Source organism: Aethalodelphis obliquidens, unplaced genomic scaffold (genome assembly GCF_003676395.1).
Source record: "Aethalodelphis obliquidens isolate GAN/ISIS:26980383/991018 unplaced genomic scaffold, ASM367639v1 scaffold12, whole genome shotgun sequence".
NCBI lineage: Eukaryota > Metazoa > Chordata > Mammalia > Artiodactyla > Delphinidae > Aethalodelphis > Aethalodelphis obliquidens.
The window spans coordinates 27,866,042-27,888,632 of record NW_020837956.1 but is presented as its reverse complement, the minus strand read 5'-3'; the positions used below and the strand labels follow the sequence as shown (position 1 = coordinate 27,888,632).

The 22,591-nt window shown below is 36.5% G+C and overlaps 1 protein-coding gene across 1 annotated transcript; it reads left to right on the top strand.

The window, feature by feature from the left end:
• Positions 1 to 15,577: 15,577 nt before the first annotated feature.
• TDRD15 (tudor domain containing 15) lies at positions 15,578 to 21,771 on the top strand. The gene is given in 18 exon segments (XM_027113926.1): positions 15,578 to 16,251; positions 16,253 to 16,665; positions 16,668 to 17,374; positions 17,377 to 17,461; positions 17,464 to 17,915; positions 17,918 to 18,061; positions 18,246 to 19,309; positions 19,311 to 19,523; positions 19,525 to 19,823; positions 19,826 to 20,032; positions 20,035 to 20,103; positions 20,106 to 20,701; positions 20,703 to 20,898; positions 20,901 to 21,027; positions 21,029 to 21,101; positions 21,103 to 21,241; positions 21,244 to 21,277; positions 21,279 to 21,771. Coding segments are annotated over 18 exon segments (5,985 nt in total).
• The last annotated feature ends 820 nt before the right edge of the window (positions 21,772 to 22,591 follow it).

Genomic DNA, 22,591 nt, shown 5'->3' with positions numbered 1-22,591 from the left:
GATACCACATGTGGATTCTAAAAAAATACAACAAACTAGTGAATATTACAAAAGTAGACTCACAGATATAGAGAACAAACTAGGGGTTACCTGTGTGGGGGGGTGGGGGGAGGGATAATATAGGGGTGAGAGAGTGGGAGGTACTAACTATTGGGTGTAAGACAGGCTCAACCACGTACTGTACAACATGGGGAAGTGAGCCAATATTATGTAATAACTGTAGATGGAAAGTAATCTTTAAAAATGTATAAAAACGTAAAAAAAATTAAAATTAAAAAGATAATTCTTTTAATAGATTTTAATTTCATTCTTACCTATGCCCCTCTTCTTTTATGTTTACACTGCCAACAGTTCTAATTCTACATAATCATTAAATTTGTTTAGTTTCCACTTTTATTTTGAGGAATCTTCAATTACTTCACAGATATAGCATCAGCAGTTATTTAAATTTATGCTAATTTTTTAATTAGAAGAGATTCGTTTCCTTCTCATTCTTCTGATCACAAATTCTGTTGGCTAAAGCAAATCAAACCATAAGGCCAGCCCAAATTTAAAGGGAAGGGAAATAAACTCCTCCATTCAGTTGTAAGATCTGCAGAGTCATTTTGCATTTTAACCCTTTTGGTACCTACCCATCCTCAGAAAATCAATGAAATCAATACTGTGTCTTAAAATTGATGGTGTCTTAGAAGTGAGTTTGCTACATATACAGTAATGTCATCTTAGCTCAAGATGTGGCACATATATACAATGGAATATTACTCAGCCATAAAAAGAAATGAAATTGAGCTATTTGTAATGAGGTGGATAGACCTAGAGTCTGTCATACAGAGTGAAGTAATTCAGAAAGAGAAAGACAAATACCGTATGCTAACACATATATATGGAATTTAAGAAAAAAAAATGTCATGAAGAACGTAGGGGTAAGACAGGAATAAAGACACAGACCTACTAGAGAACGGACTTAAGGATATGGGGAGGGGGAAGGGTGAGCTGTGACAAAGCGAGAGAGAGGCATGGACATATATACACTACCAAACGTAAGGTAGATAGCTAGTGGGAAGCAGCCGCATAGCACAGGGAGATCAGCTCGGTGCTTTGTGACCGCCTGGAGGGGTGGGATAGGGAGGGTGGGAGGGAGGGAGGGAGACGCAAGAGAGAAGAGATATGGGAACATATGTATATGTATAACTGATTCACTTTGTTATAAAGCAGAAACTAACACACCATTGTAAAGCAATTTTACCCCAATAAAGATGTTAAAACAAACAAACAAACAAAACATCATGCTCTGTCCTCTGTAATCAGGTCCCTGCTGCCCTTAGGCTGTGTCTCTGAACATGCTTCTCGGTTTACCACCACATATCACTGATTTGAGTTCTCTGTGCATTTCATGTTATATTTCTCTTCTTTGCCTTGGTCTATACATATATATCCTGACATGCCACCATGTCCTCTGTCTCCGCCTGGCCAACTCCTCCTCATCCTTAAAGTCTTAATTCAGTGTCACCTCCTGGAGTTTAGGAGGAGAAAAAGAATTGGAGTTTTCAGGAAATATGATGAAAAGGGACTTGAAGGCTATGAGGATGGAGCTGGATGCCAGAATGAAGGAGAGCTGTGCTGGCAAATGGCAAAGGGCTGGGTGGAAAGGAAAGGAAGCTAGGGCTGTGATGGCAGGATGAAGCCTGGGTTTTGGAGAAGGAACAGGACAGGGAGCTCCGAAGGAGGTTGGGGAGAAGAAGAATGTGGGCTTATGTGGGAAGTCTTAGCCTTCTAGTTGTCCAGGAGGATGCCACGCTGAATAAGGATCGTGTTTCTGGGACCTGAGAGCAGATATAAGGAAATGGGAGCAAATGGTGCTCTTCTATTTAGTACTTAAAATTGTCTAGTGTAACGTAGCTTGTGATACATATACCATTTTGGGAAAACATTTCAACAATATCGTGTTTAACAGCTACAAAGTAATCTGCTGTATGATCTGAATTCCTTATTGTTGAACCTTTACATTGTTTCTAGTTCACATTATTATAAGCAAAGCTGTATGGAATGTCCCTGTAGCTAGATTTTTGCTCATAGCCACAATAATTTTTTTAAGAGACATGACTAGGGGTGGGAGAGTGGTTCTGGGAAAGGGGAATGCCAGGGCAAAGGATATAAACACTTTTAAAGCTTTGGATATGTAGTTTTTGAATTGCTCCAGTTAACACTTCTACCACAAGTATATGACAGTACCTGCTCCCCGACGCCCTCACTAACACTGTGTATTTGAAAAAAAAAAAAAGAGGTCAGGTTTAACTGCATCTTAAGTAGAAAAGATATCTTACCTTAGGAAGCGACAGAATGACTGCAGCTGTACAGGCACCGAGAGTGAGATCACAAACAAGTTTGTGCTGCCTCCTGGTGGCACCTAACAAACCAGCATGACAGAAAACCCAGTTAACCTGAAAGGAGACTATCTGAACAAGTTGTCAAGAGTTAATTTATTTAACGCTGAAGTTCTATAAAGTGGGTAGCAAAAACACAGAAAAAATGGACCTGACTTTAGGATACAGGAGGATATGGGAAAAACTAGGGGAAAAATATTCTTACCCACAGTATAGCACATGGCATGACATGCATGATATACTCAGAGATGATTTACTAAACTTAATGATAACAAAAGAAAATTAATGTTCAAATGGCGTGTTCTGAGGAGGGATCACGTGAAGCTTCCATGAAGGGGGTGATGGAAATGACTATATTTTATAGATTTTATATCTGCTTTTCCTACAAGATGGTGAAGGCAATGAGGCACAAAAATTTAAGAGACTTGCCCAGTTCACAGTCTTCTAGAGTAATTGTTTCACTGAAAAGAACACTCTTAATAGTAGCTATGTACTCTGGATCTTAGACTGGTTTAGTGAAGCTGGGTTATTTTTACTTTTGTATGCTTCCTATGTCCAAAACACTGTGCTCCCTATTAAGGACAAAAGAGGAAAGGAAAAGGGAAAGAGGTGCAACAACAAATGACACAGTTGTGGCCCTAATAGGAGCTGTTAATCCACTGCTGTTTTCTAGAGTTCCATTTTCTGCTCTGCTTACGTGTTCCAGGTAATCTCATCTACTCCCAGGACTGCAAATACCACCTGCACAGTAATGTATTTGTTCATTCAACCTTTCACTTAAAGATTCACTGAGGAAAAACAATACATTCAGTATTATTTCTATGAGACTTGATGTTGTAGGAGAAACAGACATCAGTAGTCATACAAATAAATATGTATTTACAGATTATAGTTAGTAAGGGAAAAAGTCCAGGTTGCTGTGAGAAAATATAATTTAGTAGTTCAGTGGTTCTTCAACTTTTTTGCTGTCATACCATTAACGCGCCCATGTCTCTAATGACTGAATGATTGATTGAGGACTTGACTAGATTCTTCAATCTTCATTTTTTTTTTTTAAGTGCTAAAATTAGAGACTACTTGGCTTGAATCATCTTTCTTAGCCTCTGGGAAGTTTCATTAAAAGGCCTTATCAAAAATGATCAAATTACATGTGTTATTCTTTCACTTAGATGTGACTGACTTAGCAGATATACTCAGAAAAAATAGTTAATTTCCACAATTTTTTTCCAAAGCTTGTTTTTCTCTTTTTACATTGAGGTATAACATAAAGTATACTTGTCTTAAGCGTACAGATCAGTCAACTTTTAACATAAAGACACTGGTAGCAATAAATCCTGGAGTTGAAGATTTGGTGAATTCAATTTCTAAAAAGTTTCTGCATGTAACCTAATTGCCAAAGTGAGTTCTATTTTCAAATCATTTAGCCAAATCTACCTTGTTTTCTCTCAGATCAATTCTGACTTTCATTTCAAATCAACGTTTTAGTTAAGCATCTCTATGATGATCATCTTATTTCTCAATTCTAATTCGAAGATAGATTGGTAAATAAGGAAAGGACCCTTGCTGTGAGTTTGTAGCCTGGATGAAATGAAGTACTTCTGCTTTAAAATGCCTTACCTACATTTTGGGGTTTGATCTAATAGAACTTTCTCTTCGGAACACTGTATTTTTTAAAAACGTCAGAGATGGAAAAAAAAAAAAGAAATCTGTTCTTAACTTTGCTAGGGTTGCCAGATAAAACACTGAATGCCCAGCTACATTTGAATTTCAGAAACTAATAATTTTTCAGTGTTTTAGTATATCTGAGGCATCCTGTATTCAAACATTTTTTTGTTATCTGAAATTCAAATTTAACTGGGTTTCTGTATTTTTACTTGCTAAATGTGGCAACCCTACCGGTTTGACTCACATTATGTCTATTAACAACCCAACATGCACCAAAATACTCCGTTTTTAATGCTTTGCCTGTCAGAGAAATATGAATAATATAGGGAAAGACACACAGGGAAGTTTCACTGATGCTAAACTAATATTTTGAACTGCTGCCTATTTGTTTGGTCTTCGAGAGGAATTTACACTCCAGGGGAAAGCATAATAATAAATACAGGTACTAGAGACATACTTTTATTTTACAAAGTGAGAACAGGGCAATAGTGAAAGGGAAGGAGAAAAGGAGAATCAATCACCTACTTCGGCTTGTGGGTGGCTTGGTTCTCAATATTAGGAAAGGGTGCACATAAAAGGTGAGGCTCTGGAAATTAACTCCTTTAAAGCTATTATGCCTGTGCCCCCTTGGGAAATCTTTGGGCATTTCTAAGTATATGGTAATCCAGTTTGATGACTGCTCACCCAGAGCCTAGGAAAGTCTTCTCAGAGGAGGTGTCATTTAAGCTGAGAAACGAAGGGTGAGTAGGAGTAAATTAAGTACAGGGAGCAGATGGTGTATCAGATGTTCACAGAAACTCCTCCCAGCAGATCTCCGGAAAAATCATATAAGTTAGAAAGGGTAAGGTGATAATTGAAGTTAAAATGTCCCAAGGTCCTTATATTGTTCATGAGGAGGGAAAAGATATTTATTAACTTCAGAATTTGTTCAATTAAATGTGTTATAAATTGTAGGGTGACCACCAAAAGATAGTACCAGAGTGAGTAACTTCCCACGTAGTAGAGAAGAAAATGGCACGTGGGAGTGGGGGTGAGGCAGGGAAGGACAGGGTCAGTAAAAATTCAACTTCAAAGAAAGCATCAATGGAGAAACCTAGAAAACGCAACAAAAGCTTAAAGTAGTAGAAATGAAGCACAAAATACCAGAAAGCACAATCAATGTCAATGAACCAAAAAAATTGCTTCTAATGCTTCATAAATAAACATCAAATAAACACACAAAAAGCAAGCAAGCAAACCCTGAGCTACATGTTGTTTACAAGAAACACACTTAAAACATAAGGACACAGAGGTTCCTAGGTGAAACATAGAGAAAGATAAGCCAAGGCAAATACCAACTAAATGAAAGTTGGCATGGCTAAATCAATATCAGGAAAAACAGACTTCAAGACAAAAATTTTCTGGACTTGAAAAAGGTGATTACAAATTGTTAAAATGAGAAAATCACCAGGAAGAAATTTTAAACCTTTACATGCTTTATAAACATGGATTCTAAATATAGAAAGGGAAAATTGGCAGCCTTAACAGAAGCCGACAGAAATCACTTTCTTTACCTGATACAGCTGACAAAAACATCAGTAAGGATATAGAACACTTGAACACAATTAACTACTTGATCTAATGTTTACAAAATGATCAGATACTAGGGTATGAAGGAAATCTGAAGACATTTTAAGTGATTGATATTATACAGACCAAGTTCTCTGACCATAATGTGGTTAATTAATGCAAGTAAGTTATAGATGAATATGAAAAAGCTTCCACATATCTGGAAATTAAGAAAAATTGTCTTTGACCCATAGACTACAAAAGAAATCTCAATAGGAATTAGAAAAATTTAAAACTGAATGATAATGAAAGTATGCCACAAAAACCTAAAGGATACATCTAAAGCAGTACAGGAAGATTAATAGCTTGCACTTTTTAGGAAAGGAGAGGTTAAAAATAAAGACAGTGAACACTCAACAGAAGAAGTTGAAAATTAGTAGGATAAACTAAAATATGTTTTTAAAAAGGAAAGAATACAAATAAGGAAAGAAATACAAAAGAGAACAACAATTAGAACAAGAAAAAACAATCGAAAAAATTAATAAGATTTGTCAAGAAAAAACTGAGAAGACATAAATGAACAAAGTACAGAATAAAAGAGGAAATGGTCAGGCACAGATTTTAAAATAATATGCTTGTATTATTAAAACCATACATTAATAAAGTTGAAAACCTAGGGGGATTGGATACACTTATAGAGAAAAAAAGATGACAAAATTCATTCGAGGAATAGAAAATGTCACTAGACCTGTGGGCATGAAAGAATTTATATGGGAGTCACAGATTTTTGTCTTCCCGAAAACACCCACACCTAGATGACTTCGTGGCTGTTCTTTTTTTCAAGGAACTGTGAATTACTTTGTAATATAAATTTCTACCTAATACAGAAAAACAGTGACTGTAGCACACAGCTCTTTTTAGGTTAGTGTAATTTTTTAAATTAATTTTTCTTTTTCTTTTGAAATAACTTCAAACATACAGGAAAGATACAAGAGTAGAAAGAACATACCCCTCCCCCGCAAACCCCCCAAATTTGAAAGTAAACTGCTGACATCATACCCAATCACTCCCAGTACTTCAGTATCTATTTTCTACAAGCAAGGGCTTTTTCTTACATAATCCTCAAACACCCTTTGAGATCAGGAAGTTAACATCATAAATGACTACTATCTATTTCATAGATCCAATTCCAGTTTCTACAAAATAGAGAAATAGAACTAAACGCAATAACATACATAAATACCTGATTCACAGGTGCTCAATAAATGGCCGTTACTTTCACCAGTCCGTAAATTCACTGGGGGCTCCTGGGCTTCTTTCTTGCGCAGCCACCGCGGAGGTCTGCGTGCTCTGCAGTCTTCGCACAACCAGAGAAGTGGGGTGACCGTCCCGCCCCGTGCCACATCCACGCGACAATCTACACCCTTTACACACACACCCCCTCCCCCCAGCCCAGAGACCTTCCACAAGGCTCTAACCCAGGACTTAGCCGGGCCCTGAGAGACAAGGCTGTGACGATGCTCACCTGGAGCTAGAAGCTCAGATTGGGAACCGCCCTGCCCGGGACCCAGGCAGCTATTGTCTTCGGGCTGGAGGAACTAGGCGCAGCTGCGAGCCTCCCGCTGTGCCCGCGGCCTTCACGCCCTGCGCATGCGCCCCGCGGCGAACGAGGGCCGAGAACACGCTTTAAATGTGCCGCCATCTTGGGCTGTGGCTGTCTCCCGGGTGCTGCGGACAGAACTGCGTGACCTGCGCTGGCCGCTCTCTGTAAGTCCGTGCTTTACTTTTTAATGGTCAGCCTGCTGTAGGCAGTATTGTTTTCGATGGTGTCCGCTCTGCAGCCCCTCTGCCCCTTTGTTCCTTGAGCCGTCGTGGCTTTGGCCTCAGGAGAGGCGGCCGGCCCTCAGCCCTCGGTCTGTTGTGGGATCCTGTCAGCTCCGCGACCTCCCTGTCTCATATCGGCGTTTGTTAGTCGGCTCCCTGTGGGTGCCGGATATCGTTGACATGAAAAATGCCATTTTCAGAGAGGGTGTATCCCCCAGGGTCGGCTCAGTGATGGCTGATGGTGTTGCCCAGGCGCTTTTACTGTGGAGGTCAAAAGGCATCAAGTCAGAGTGTGGAGGTGCTCTTCAGAAGAAACTGAGTTTTGCTGAGTCACTTGATTGATGTAATACTTTAATACAATTCAAGAATAGCTTTCTACCTTTTAGAATTTAGGGAAAAACGTGCCAGCCCTTTGCAGTATAGCAGCTAAACAGAAGGTAAAGTTCATCCCCCCCCTCCCGTTTTGCCAATTCCAACTCGTGATTTATCCTTCATCCCTTCATCTGTTTGCAGAGAGACACATATTCCTGTACATATGTAAGATATAATTTTTATTTTCTGAACCTTACTCAGGCCCCACCCCCCGCAACTTAACAGGATTCCCAAGACCTGTTCATCAGAGCCAATAAAAATAGATGTAATTTAGCGCTTTTCAGTAGTAACCCAAAGAATGAGATGCTCCGTAATTTATTTTACTCTTCCACCATTAATAAACTTTAGGTTGTGTATGTGAGTAAAATTTATTTTACTCTTCCATCATTAATAAACTTTAGGTTGTGTTCAGCTTTACTGAAGTATAAGTGAGGTACAACAAACTGCACGTGAAGTGTACAATTTGACATATGACAAATGTATATGCCCCTGAAACTATTATAATCGAGATAATAAATATATCCATCACCCCCAAGAGTTTCTTCTGCCCCCTCACTATAGATTAGTTTGCATTTTCTAGAAATTTTACGTAAATGGAATACAGTGTATATTCCCTTAGCCTTCTTTCACTCAGAATAATTACTTTTGAGATCCATCTGTGTTGTGGTGTGTATCGATGCTTTGTTCCTTTTTATTGCTGATTAGTTTCCATTGTGTGGCGTACAGTCGTATGGTTCCATTTTTACTTCAGGAACAAACTGGTCATTCAGATTTGGATATTTTGCAGACATTTTCTTGAAAATGAGTAAAGTGAGCTTGACACTTTAAGGAAACAGCTGATGGTGTTTGTCAATGATAAAATTCAGGCTTTAAAGCCCTAATTGGAAAGGTGGAAAACTTGTGTCTGTCACGGCAAGCTTTGACGATTTCCCAGTATTTGAGTTTTTTAATGAGGTTGGTGGTGATATTAATTTGATTTAAGATGTTGGGTAATGTGCTATGTCAGTATATGGAAGTTCTGTATAACTGAACCAGTATTTTCAAATGAATCAATGTAATATCTTTTAAAATCATTCATGTTTAAAAATTCCATTCAAAATGCATGATAGACTAAGGGAGTTTAAGGTAACAGTACAAAAAGTTTATTTATATGGTTTAATATTCCATGTTGTAAATAATTTTTAAGAAATGACCACTCATAGAGTTTTTGTGAAAATCAAAAAAAAGACTATCCTCAGTTATATAAAAAAGCTGTTAAAGCGTTCCTCCCTTCTTTGAGTTGGCCAAAAAGTTTGTTTGGGTTTTCCTGTAAGATGACAACCCGAACAAACTTTTTGGCCAACCCAATACATTATCTGTGTGTGGCCAGCTTTTATTCACATACTTTACCCAGAGCAACCTATTGCAACATACTGAATGCATTGCAACATACTGAATGCAGAAGCAGCTGTGAGAATACAGCTACTTTCTATTAAGCAGATACTGAGATTTTCAAAAATTGTAAAGCCATATTACTCGTTAAATTTTTTTGGTTCTGAAAAAAATCTTTCATGAAAATATTAACATTTAATGGGTTTATTGTTATTTGAAAGTGAGTTCCTAAATATTTTATTTATTTATTTTTAAAATGTTGAACCTTCTTTTAATTTATTTATTTTTATTTTTGGCTGTGTTGGATCTTCGTTTCTGTGCAAGGGCTTTCTCTAGTTGTGGCAAGCGGGGGCCGCTCTTCATCGCGGTGCGCGGGCCTCCCACTGCCGTGGCCTCTCTTGTTGTGGAGCACAGGCTCCAAACGCGCAGGCTCAGTAGTTGTGGCTCACGGGCCCAGTTGCTCCACGGCAGGTGGGATCCTCCCAGACCAGGGCTCAAACCCGTGTCCCCTGCACTAGCAGGCAGATGCTCAAACACTGCGCCACCAGGGAAGCCCAAGTTCCTAAATATTTTAAAATTTTCTGTTATTTCTAATGTGGTGAATGTTGACAGAAGCCAGATAAATGCTCTTTGGGTTATGTCCTAGCTGGGGTTGCTGTAACAAAATACCTTAAACTGAATGGCCTATGAACAAGAGAAACCTATTTCTCACAGTTCTGCAGGCTGGGAAGTCCAGCATCAAGGAGCTAGCAGATCTGATGTCTGGTGAGAGCCTGCTTCCTAGTTTATAGATGCCTGTGTTTTCATTGTATGCTCACACAGCAGAGAGCAGAGAGAAGCAAGCTCTTGTGACTCTTATCACTAATCACTAATTAGTGAAGGACACTAATTACATTCACGAAGGCTCAATCCTCATAACATCATCTTATCCCCCTCACATTGGGAGATAGAGTTCCAACATATGAATTTGGGGAGAGAGGACACACAACCTCAGTCCATAACAGGGTCCTCGTTAACTTTTAGGTGTATAAAAGGGTCCTGAGGCCAAATATTTGAGAACCACTGGTTTAATGGAACTTTTTTTGGTGCTAGAGAAAGAGGGGTTGCGGGGTGGCTAGAGACAACTAAATTAGAGGAAGCTTGCTGTTTTAAATAGTGGTCAGGGAATGCTTCACCTGGAAGGAAACATTTCTGACCAAAAACTTGAAGGAGGTGAGGGAGCAAGCTGTGCTTTGGGAACAAGAGGCTCAGAACCCAGAGGCAAGAAGTTCAAGGATTGGCAAGATACTGTAGCTGCAGTGTGATGAGTGTAATAGCAATAAGGTAAGAGAAAACATGGGAGGTCCTGGTGGTGGCGATAGCCGTTAGATCTCATAAGGAGAGGACTTAATAAGCCATTGTGATGGTTTTAGTTTTTAGGAGCTACCGAATTTCTTGAGCCCAGTAGTGCATGTTGTGGTCTTATATTTTAAAAAAGATCATTCTGGTTACAATGTTGAGAATAGTCATGAATGGGGGTAGGGTAGAGTTAAGGATAGAAGCAGGAAGACAGGTTAGGAATGCAGTATTACAGATGACAGGAAGGTAGTTTGGGCCAGGGTTGTAGCAGCAGAGATGGAAGAAAGTGTCAGAATTTTTCTGTGCTGTGAAGATGAACCTAATAGGATTTCCTGATGGATTGTGTGTAGGATGCAAAGAAGTGGAGTCAAGGGTGATTGAAGATATTTGGCCTGAGCAAATCTTTTTAATGTGGTAGATGATATTGACTTTTAATTGATGTCAACTTTGTTATACCTTCGTTTTTTTGTCTGTGATTTTCTAAAATTTTAATTTTTTTTGTAGCCTCTAGGTTTTGTCTCTTGAAGAAAGCTTTAATGTAAGATTAGATTATTTTCTACTAATTCTCTTAGTAGAAATAAGTTCTACTTATTAAAATAGTTCTTTATCTGTTTGGGATTTGTTTTTGCTTTTGGTTAAGCATTTTCTCAACCTCTGCAATATTGTCACTTTGGTGTGGATAATTGTTTTTTTGTGGGAGGTTCTTCTGTGCATTGTAGGATATTTAGCAACATATCTGGCATATACCTACTATATGCCTGTGGGAACGCCTGCCCTGACCCAGGCCCAGTTATGACAAGGGAATATATCTCCAGACATCGTCAAATATTCCCTGTGGGACAATATTGTCCCTGGTTAAGGAACTACTTCAATAAAGAATGTTTTTTAAAAAAATTGAAGCCCTGATTTTGAAATACATAATTTAAAAAGTTCTCTATGCTGTTTTATTTCTCCTGCATCAATATCCTGAATATTGATATTCAGGATAGAATATCAAAGACCTGAATCTAGAAACCATTTAGAATGTATGGAGGAGATAGGAGGAGGAAAACCAAGGCACAGATGCTTAACTTGAGCCAGTCTTTTGGAACATGGTAACCTTGCCACAATACTAGTCAGAGTTTGACCAGAATTATCTTAAATTTTGAAAAAGGAAGAATAAGCTCATTCTTTCCCATAAGGGTGCTTTACCTGTTTTTGTTTGTATTTTTGGTTTTGGATTTGTATCTTTCACCTTTTATTTCTTGTCCATGGTTACATGGGTTAGTTGAAAGAGCAGTGTGAAACAGTGGGAGTAATGTACATGGAGAACTGGACTGAATCAGAAAACATAAGTTCAGACTCCTAAATTTCCTTTATCTTCACTTTTTTGATCTGAAAAATGAAAATCTTATTGAAAAGATCAGTTAAACTAATGTACTGGAAACTTTTTAAAAAATGTAAAGCATTATGAGGAGCTCTTAATATAAGGAAAGAAATCCAAATTCCTTTTAGAAAATTTACAAATTTAAAATTTTAAATTATTTATATGGCTCAACTATATTTCTCTTGGACACCCCCCTCCCCCCCACTGGTCTAGACTTATTAGATGTGAATTCATAGAAAACAAATCCCAGAACAGTAAGAGTGACATCATCTATAATATGTATTCTATAGAATCAGGGAATTTTAGTATAGGAAGGGCTTTCCATATCAATTTTAATAGTGTTTATAGATTGTATTTTTGCAAACCTTAGGGGAACTGTGTTGCTGTGGATTTTTGACGTAAATTTAATTCATGAGTTTGTGAATTTTGAATTTAACTTTTAAAAATATGCTTTTTTAAGAAGAAATAAAACATTTAAATATATACTAAACTTAAAAGCAGCGATGAGCACTAGTTAGTGCCATCAGATTAATTTGTTAAGTTGTGGCTCTACTATATTTGAACTTATCTGTATCTGATCATGTATAATTGTAGAACTATTACATATGTCTGAGCCTGATTTTTTCCCCAATACTGTTATCTAACACAATATTAAGGCAGATTATATGATGGAGCTGCTATAAGACTGTGTTCATCAGAATGGTTTCATTATTCTATTTACTGGCTTTGTAATTAAATTGTATAAATTTATGAAATTATTAGAACACCACTTGTGAATCTAATTTATAGATGTTTTATGTTTTCTGTTAACTTTTTGCACCTTAGGTTAGGTTAAGAAGGATTTCTCCTATTGCAAAAAAAGAAAAAGGTTAGAAAAACCCTAATTTAATTCAACCCTCTCATTTTACAGATTTAGAATCTGATTCTAAGCAAAAACAGTTCCCCACATTTCATACTATTAATTGAGTCTTAAGTAAAACTCAAGTTTTCTGATGTCCTACTCTTGTGTACACAGAGTAAGTACTTTCTGTGAATATGTTAATATTTTAAGGAATATAATATTGAATAGAGTTTGGCTCTAGAACGTCTTTATTTAAGTTATATCTTTAAATAATTGTCCCTTGTATAAAATAATTGGTTTGGTTTTAAATTTCCTGTTTATTTTTTTCCCCTAATTTTCTCTGAGTTGTTATAGTTTGATCTTCAGATATACAAGGGGAGGAGCTTTATCCATGACCCAGGGAACCTTCTTCATGATTCTATTGAGCAAGCGTTGGAGAGGCAGGTGAAGAAAGCTGATTGACATTCACAGAATAGGTTATTCTGTCTACCTGATTAAGAATCTTTTCCATAGTGAGCCCTTTGGTGTGCATCACATGAGACCTACAGATTTTCTTCATGTGCCAATTCTGAGAGGCTAATCCACGTGCCTCTTCTTTAGACTTGTTTTGTTAACAAATCCTCCAGTCTTGCTCCTTCAGAATTACTAATCATCCTGCAGAAATTATTAATTATTGCCTACTAATATGCATAAGTTCTTAACTGAAGCAGTTTCTTTTTCAGGCAAAATAGATGTATTGGTAGTCCTGTCAACTGTGAATATTTCCTGGAATGCAGTGCTTCAGCAGTCTGTTTCTGGAAGTTAATGCCACTAACTTCCAGATTTCCAGAGCATGTGCAAATCAGGCTCAGATTTTTTTACCGCCTTCCTCTGTGAAACTCCCCATGAGGCCATTTATATTGTTTGAGGGAGGGATAGCAGTGTGGAGGAGCAGGCTTCTTGTAGTTTGAGTAACCTGACCACGCGTATTCCTTTGGGCTTTCTTTGGCTTATTTGGTAAATACCCTATTCATTTAATAAAGGAGTCCTTTTGGCAACATTTGCTTTTTATACCTAAAGAGTGTATTGTTCCTGAAAAACTTACGTATTTTTTTCTTTTTCCTGTTTACTCAGGTGAATAGTCACAAGACCCTTTGGGTAAATGCCAGGAAGAATGTTCTTGGTATATTCAAGTACGTTCAAGCACAGGATCCTTTCTTAACAGTACTTGGTCTTCCCTTCATGTAAGGTATTATAGGTCTATAAACTGACTAAAGTCTGGGAATTGAGTAGAGACCTGTGACTTTAAATAATGGCGACTTATTCTGATCTGAATCTTTAGTGTATATCGCTCATTGATTTTTATTCTTAAGGACTCCAGGGTCAAGTGAGTATTGTCTGGAATCTGTATAGATCAAACCATGCTGATTATCACACCAAATTAATTATCTAGGAGGAAATAAAAACGATACTCTGTACCCAGAAAACCCTAAGTCGTACCTTTTTCTCTAGCTTTCCAGTGGCCTGTTTCACTTTGTGGACTTGGGTCTTAAGTCTTAGAAATGGCTTCTGTTATTTTATCTCTGAGATAACAACATTTATACTTTGATAAGGTTTTATATTCCTGTCCTTCATGCTCCTCTTCCATCTTTTTATCCTTTTCTTCTGAGTTTTTGGGTATTCTCTCAAAATATTCATGTAGTCTATTTATTTTTATTTTGTGTTGGCTTTCCCCTTTGCAGTTTTGAATCTTACGTGTGTGTAGTTTTTCCTAATTTCAGTTGTTGCATCTTAATGACTACTTAGTCATATAAAAATGCATTATTCTCTTTTGGGCTTTTTAAAAACAGGAATCAGACTTTTGAAAAACAATTTTTTTTGCTGTTTCCTTCAATACATTTATTCCTGAGGGGAGCATTTCCTTGGTTTCTTTTAAGTGGTTCCCTCATTTGTTTAGCTCTAGTACTTTCTCTCTCTCATCCTCATAGAAAGAAATTGTCAACTATTAACTCAGAGTCTAGAGGGAGTTGGGCTGTGTTGGTTCTTACCTGAATTTGGGGACTATTTTATACTTCTTGAATATTTGCATTAGAGTTTTTAGGATCCCAGCAATCTAGAGAAAATTAGCTGGAGCCATAGTTATAGTAGAGAGCTTTGCCTCTGTGCTAAAGATTTCTTTTCCTCTCCCCCTCCCTCCATGCTTTTTGTGGGTACCCATGTCAGTGACAAGGCCTGGATGTACTTAACCTGCCTCAGGGTCTTTCCATGCCTGTCTTTCCTTACTGGTGTCCGGGACTCAGCCAGTTGCCTTCAGAGAAGAATCCTGGAGTTGTATAATGATGCTGATAGGGTTCCAAATATTGCTAATTGACACAGAGTGGGGAGTGTGAACAGTGTGTCCCCTGTTGGTTCACCATCCAACCTTGCTTCTAGCACTCACCCCCTTGAATTAGGGGTTGTTGGAAGAGGTCTGAATGAGGGAAAGTAGTTTTCTTACAGGAGGGGAGGAGTTTTTCCAGTAGTTTTTATTTGGCTTCCTTTTATTATACCATATCAGTCCAATATCTAGTAGAAATTTGTTAGTCTCTGAAAAATATTGCTTTTTTCTGTTTTCCAGTGATTATATATATTCTCCCTATTTTTTATGTTCTTTTGGGTGTTTCAATGGAATTTTTTGAAAGTGTGGAAGACAGTGAACAGTTAAATGCATTTTGTTTCTCTTCATCTTGTCCAGTGTATATAACTTTTACCAACATGTTCAGTTTGGTAAATGCAGGCAAAGAATTATTTTTAAGATTTGTGTTTATATACATATAAGGCTAATTTCATTTAATTTTGACAGCTGTCTGTCCAGAAGCTAATAGGTACTTATTATTTGCTTTTTAGAAAATGGATTCTACATCTCTGTTACCAACATTTTTAGATGTGGATCTGACAATATCACATATAGAATGTTTTCCCAAGGACGTTCTGGTGAAATTTCAAGGCAGAAATAATAGTGAATGTGAGTTTGACTACCACATATTGCAGAGGGAAATACAGCATATTCCAAAAGTAAAAAATAATGTGGACATTGATGAATTTTGTTTGGTAGAAGAAAGAATATCAGGAGAATGGCAGAGAGGAAGAGTTGTGGAAAAGAAAAATGATCTGTATACTGTGCTCCTCATAGATCGCGGAGAAGAACTGAGAGTTGACAGTACGCAGGTTGCTTCAGCCTGTGGCAACTTATTTGGTCTACCACCATGGGTAATGTTTGGCATTTTTGCCAACATATTACCAACTGGGGGAAAATGGTCTCCTAAGGCTTTGAATTACTTCAAGTCATTGGTAGGACTACAAGTGAAAGGTTGTGTACGAGCTATTTTGCCTCTTCAGATGATTCTTCTTGAAGTGCCAAAAATTATATCCCAGGTTCTTGAATTACAATTAGGGAGACTTACTGATGGAGATTCATTTTGTCTTATTGTGGAAATGGTAAAAGAATTCCCCAAACAAATGCCAGATTCATTACAACATAAAAGACCTGAATTATCATTAAGTAATAATACTTATACTTACTTATATTCAACGTGTTCTGGATAATTTGCAACCATCTTTGTCAGTAGGCAGCATTGAAAGTGTAAAAGTATCATCTGCCGTGAGCCCAAGTAAATTTTATTGCCAACTAATTAAATGGATTCCCGAGTTAGAAAACTTGACAGTGTGTTTGACTTTGCATTATGATATTATCAGTCAAGAAGGTAGTTCCACATGTGATAATTTTGGAGTACTTTGTGTTGCCAAAAGGAGAAATGGACAGTGGCATAGAGGAATTCTTCAGCAATTCTTCTTGCCCAATAATCAAGTGAAAATTTGGTTTATGGATTATGGCAGTAGTGAGGCTATACCCTCAATTCATGTAAAGAAACTTAAACAGGATTTTATTTTAGTACCATTATTTTCATTTCCGTGTTCTCTGACATATTTACACAGTCCAGAGATGCAAGAAAATTTCAGCTAAGTGTATTTAAACAAGCCTTGTTAGGACAAATAGTATATGCACACCTTGATTGGTTCAGTAAGGATGAGCATTTGTATTATGTAACATTACAAACTCAAGAGTCTACAATTACTTCTAAGTGTCTGCTAAAGACCGTAGGCATCCAAGTACTTTGTCCAGTGTCTGATTCAAAAATCTCAAATATGTTGAGGGAGACTAGTGCCTCAGATGTAAACGGCTTTGCAGTTGAGAGTTTTATTGCAAATACTGAATGATCGATAGATTCTCTAAATAAAAAAGACACTTTGAAAGTAGATTTTCCTATTAAAACTGTAGAAATGGAGATAGAAGCTATCTACATAGCTTTTGTAGCATATGTATTAAACCCATCAAATTTCTGGATATGTACTAATGAACATCAAAATGAATTTCAAGATATAATGAAAAATATAAACAAATTTTATGATTTGTGTGAAAATGATGAACTGATTCTAAGAATTCCAGAACCTGGATTATTTTGTTGTGCTAGATACAGCAAGGACAGATGTTTTTATAGAGCTGTCATTACTGAAATTAATGGTTATAAAATTAATGTTTATTTCTTGGATTACGGAAATACTGATTCCATACCATTTTTTGATGTAAAAATTTTGCTTCCAGAGTTTTGTGAGTTCCCTGCCTTAGCCATGTGTTGTTCACTTGCATATATATATTTCCCGTTGAAGATTTATGGATGAAGGCAGCAGTTGATTATTTTTAAAAAATTGTCTTGAACAAAGCAATTTTGCTTCAAAGAAGTATACTGTAAATATTCAGAATATTGAAGCCTCAGAAAATATTGATGTTGTCTCTCTTATGTTACAAGCTGGATATGCAGAATATTGGGAAGTAGAACCAGAATGTTGTCCAAAATCTGTAAGTGAATATTCAGTGTTAAATTTAAAATCTAAAAACAAAGTAAATATTAAGAAAGTTATATCTGCCCTTCTTGAAGGACCTAAACCTGAAAAGTACCATTCGGATAAGCTAAAAGGAAGTAACTTTTCTTTGTTAAAGTCCCCAGCGGTTAACTTCCTAGATTTAAAAAACCCTTTCACCTTGTCTGTGAGACGTGAGTCACCATGGCCTTATAAAGAATATGTATTTAAACCAGGAACAGTCCTTGAAGTTAAGTGTTCTTACTATTATGGCCCAGGTGACTTCTCATGCCAGCTGCAATGTAAGTTAGAAGACTTAAAATTACTGAATTATTGGAACAACTTCAGGATTATTATAGTGTTCATTCTGATCTTTATCAGATTGGGCAGATTGCTTGTGTTGCTAAGTATTCTAAAGATGGGAAGTGGTATAGAGCTGCTATTTTGACTCAAGTATCAAAAAAGGAATTTGATGTTGGGGACTTCCGGGGTGGCGCAGTGGTTGGGAGTCTGTCTGCCGATGCAGGGGACATGGGTTCATGCCCTGGTCTGGGAAGATCCCACATGCCGCGGAGCGGCTGGGCCTGTGAGCCATGGCCGCTGAGCCTGCGCATCCGGAGCCTGTGCTCCGCAACGGGAGAGGCCACAACAGTGAGAGGCCCGCGTTGATTATGGTTACCAGGAAAGAATTTTAATTAAAGATTTTTCTGCTTTTAAACCATGTTTCCTTGTTTTAGAAGGTCAGGCCTTCAGATGCAGTCTTAACCATTTAGTTGAACCCATTAGTTGTAAAGTATTCAACTGGACGAGAGAAGCATGCAGAGACCTTGGGAATTTTATTTCTTCATTTAGAGGGTTATTGACTTGTGTCATCTATGCCTTAGTTCTTATATATCCAAACTGTTTATGTAATTTGGTGGATTTACAATCTCCATTTGCTAGTGCAAGAGAATTTCTTAATAATCATGGCTCTGCACAGTATAGTACAGTATCAAAGCCATTTCCATCTTCAGTTAGTCTTTACAGTTATTCTTCCTTCAATATAAAAATTGGAAGTGAGGAAGAAATATATATATCTCACATATATAGTCCCAAAAAGTTTTATTGCCAACTTAGTAGAAATAATAAAGACCTAGAGATGACAGAAACAAAAATCACAGAGATTAGTAACCTCAGTCAGTGCCACAAATCTGATTTTAGTAAAATGAGATTGTGTATATCTAAGTATGTAGAGGATGGTCTCCCTTATAGAGCTTTAGCGATGCCGGCAGGTTCATTATCTGACTTCCTGGTATATTTTGTGGACTTTGGAAATAAGCAATTAGTAGAAGAAAGTATGTTGAGGGATGTTTCAGATGAGTTATCAGAGTTGCTGTTTACACCTATGCAAGCTATTAAATGTTTTTTGTCAGATCTTAGAGATGTAGATATTCCAGCAGAAATCAATAGCTGGTTTGAAGATAATTTTTTGGGAAAACCATTAAGGGCAATAATATTGTCCAAGGAGCCAGATGGCCAGCTTGGTGTAGACTTATATGATGGATATCAACATATAAATCAGAAAATTAAAATGTTGATTCATGCTTATGGAGAAAAACATTGTGACCAAGCACAATGTGTGGAAAAGCGTCCTAAAACAAATGAGAAACTTGCTGTTTCCTTGAAAGGCAAAATAGAAAACAATTATCACCATAGTACAATAAGTAAAACTAGTCTAATAACATTCTGAAAGCAAAATAGATCAGTTAATGAATCACAAAAGTATATATGGCAGGCTTTTGAAACCATCAGTTTGTTATAAAGTTGAACTTGTGTCAAAAAACAAGGTGAAGAAGTCTTTGAATGATGGATTTAAAAATAAAGGTGTAAAAATTGCCCCTGGGTCTGCACATATTCTTGATGAAAGTGATGTGGACCAGAAATCAGTAAGGGTTGTATCAGTCTTTTATCAGAGAATTAAATCAGGCAGCCTCACAAAACACATATAATCATGCTAGACCACAGATTAAAGACCTTCCTCAACCCAAAATTTACTTGAATGCCAAAGTTAAAGAATATGTTTCTAATATAAGTAATCCAGCAAGTTTCCATATTCAGCTTGCCGAGACTGAAAATGTAATCATGAGCCTAGCGGATGCTTTAAATGCAAGAAGAGCCAATACAGTGAAAGAGAGAAAATCAGTCAAACCTGTGGTGGGAGATCTTGTAGTTGCAGAATACTCTGGTGACAATGCCATTTTAAGAAAATTTTACTAGGAAATTCTTTTGAAGTGGAATTTATTGACTATGGTAACATTGGAGTAGTAAACACATCAAAAATTTATGAAATTAAGAAGGAATTCTTAACTATTCCTCAGCTAGGAGTTCATTCTTTCCTTAGTGGAGTAAAGTGGAATGAGCCTGATGAAATATGGTACAGCAAAACTGTGGATTATTTTGATTCAAGAGTAATAAAACAGTTTCTTGTGAGTTTTTGAAAAAGCATGAACAGAAATGGGAAGTAAATATAATTTGTGATGAAAATGTGTCATTAATGAACTACTGAAATGGACAGCATGTTCAAAACTACAGAAAACAGTATTGCAAATCCCTAAGGTTGTCTCTCAAAAGGTGAGCCCTATTGATAAAGAAAGGAAGGAAGGACTATCAAATGAGTATGAAGGTTCTATGATCCTTCAACCATCCTACCAACAACTGGTTAATATTCCTTTTGAAGAGTTAAAACCTGGACAACTTGAAAAGGCTGAAATACTTTATGTTGCAAAATGTGGGATATTTTATGTGAAGTTATCTAAAAATAAAAAGATTTTATCAGATTTAAAAGTATTAATTACTAAAGGAGTAAAAAAACCCTCTTTTTTATCAATGGAAAATATTGAAAAAGGCTTAGAATGCTTGGTAAAATCTAAAAAAACTTTGAAGTGGTATCAATCAAAAGTAGGAAAAAAGTGTGTTGATAAGAAAGTGCTTGTTTTTTTAGTAGATCATGGTAGGTATGAAATAGTGCCCTTATGTAATACCAAGGTGTTTATTAATGAAAGCAGAAATATTCCAAGACAAGCTGTGCCTTGTAAATGGATTTGGTTTGAACATTTTAGGAACATTGCCATTTGAGTCCATTGTGTGCTTAGTTGCTCATTTGGAAATAAACATCCTTTTTCTGAAATATTTAGACTCTGCCTGGGAAGTAGAAATTTTGATAGATGGCCTGTTACTTTTGGAATATTTAAATTTAAATACAGTTCATGTTGAAGAAAACAAATTTAGATCTTCAGAAGTTATTTTCAACGTCGAATCTAAGACTCCTGTATCACATGTACAATAAGATCATTTACTTGGTCAGAACTCCAAAATGGTGGGCAATATTCTGGTATTGCCACTGCTGTTTCTGATCCATCAGACTTCTTTGTTCAGTTAGAAGATTTCTTTGACATAATGAAATCTCTTTATGTTGCTTTCTGATCTACCAGAAGACTTAGAAACAGTGCCTCAAGAGCACGTAATTCCAGGTTCTAAGTTGTTTGTTCAAATATGAATTGGAAGATCAGTGGAATAGGGTAGAAATTTCTTAAGTCTCTGATCAGTCTTTACTTCTTGTATTGATTGACTATGGATTTTCTGTTTACATACTTTATTCAGATATAAAAAATCTTAAGTTGTTCCTGAGGAACTTCTGAATTTGCTGAGGCTGTTATCCTTGCATCTTATATGGTATCTTACCTGCTAAAGGGAAGCATTGGAATGAAGAAGCCAAAAGTTTTTTTCAAGATTTCCTGAGTAAACCAGGCTTAGTTTTTCAGTTTAGGGAATACAGTTTTGAAACAAAACTGAAGGTAGATATCATTCATGAGAAAAATACTTTGGCAGATATGTTAGTTGACCCTGGTCTTGCAATTTATTCTAAAGATTCAGATCATCTCAATGCAGTTACTGCTACTGGATCTACTAAAATCCAATATAAATCAAAGAGTAAGCCTGTTTGCCAATTGTTAGATCAAAGTTATTACAAAAGAGAAAGTATGAATTGTATGTGCACTGAGAAGCAAAAGCTGAAAAGGCAGAAAATTATAAAGAGGAAAGATGTCTGTAAGAACCTCTTAAAGAAAAGCCATGTTAGTAAAAGATTACATTCTAGAAATTTAACACTGAGGAAGAAGGTTGGTAGTGGAAAACATAATCCCTGAAGTAGCACTGCATTTGATACATGTGCAGCAGCTTCATTTTGGGAACTACCTAATGGTTTGAATGATAACACCAATTGCATTGAAAACATTTCTGAAAAACTACCAAGTGGAGTACAGGAAAATAATACAATGGACTTGAGAACAGCAGAAAAAGCATTGCACGTTAATAAAAAAAAATATCAGAACATTTGAAAGGTGAGTAGCCACTTAAAAAAAAAGATTTTCTGTAACTTTTGTAGATTTTTGATTCTTTAGAAGTTTGTTATTTACTAAAATTATTCAAGTTGAAAATATCCTGCAAGATTTTACTAAAAAATTTGAATAAATGGATAACTAGAAGTGATCACTTGAATTAAAAAATGATGCTTCGCTATTTTTACCTTTTTTGAATGGTGACCCTTGATAATGTAATGAAAGTAGAGGGTTTGAACCACATATGCGTGCACACATGCATGACATTTTACACATTACAGGGATTTCACAAAACTCCTGAAGGTCCATAGATCTCAGGTTGATCTTGCTACTATTAGCTTCCTGGGCTCATTTTGAAGAATCAGTTTTCTATTATGTTTCTTATCAGATTAAATATATCTTCAGGTTTTTTGAGTGTGATTCTCAGCATAATGATAATGCAGTTGAACTTACAGAATAAGCTGACTCCAGCACATTTCATCTGAAAATTTTTAGACATCAAATTGATTCTAAAATACTGTTAAAATTTTAGTATTTTTACATGCTAGAGTATTGTCAATTTGGCTTATGCATATTGTATTTCGTTTTCTGTATGGATTAGTGAGGATTTTGTAGGCTATAAAGAATG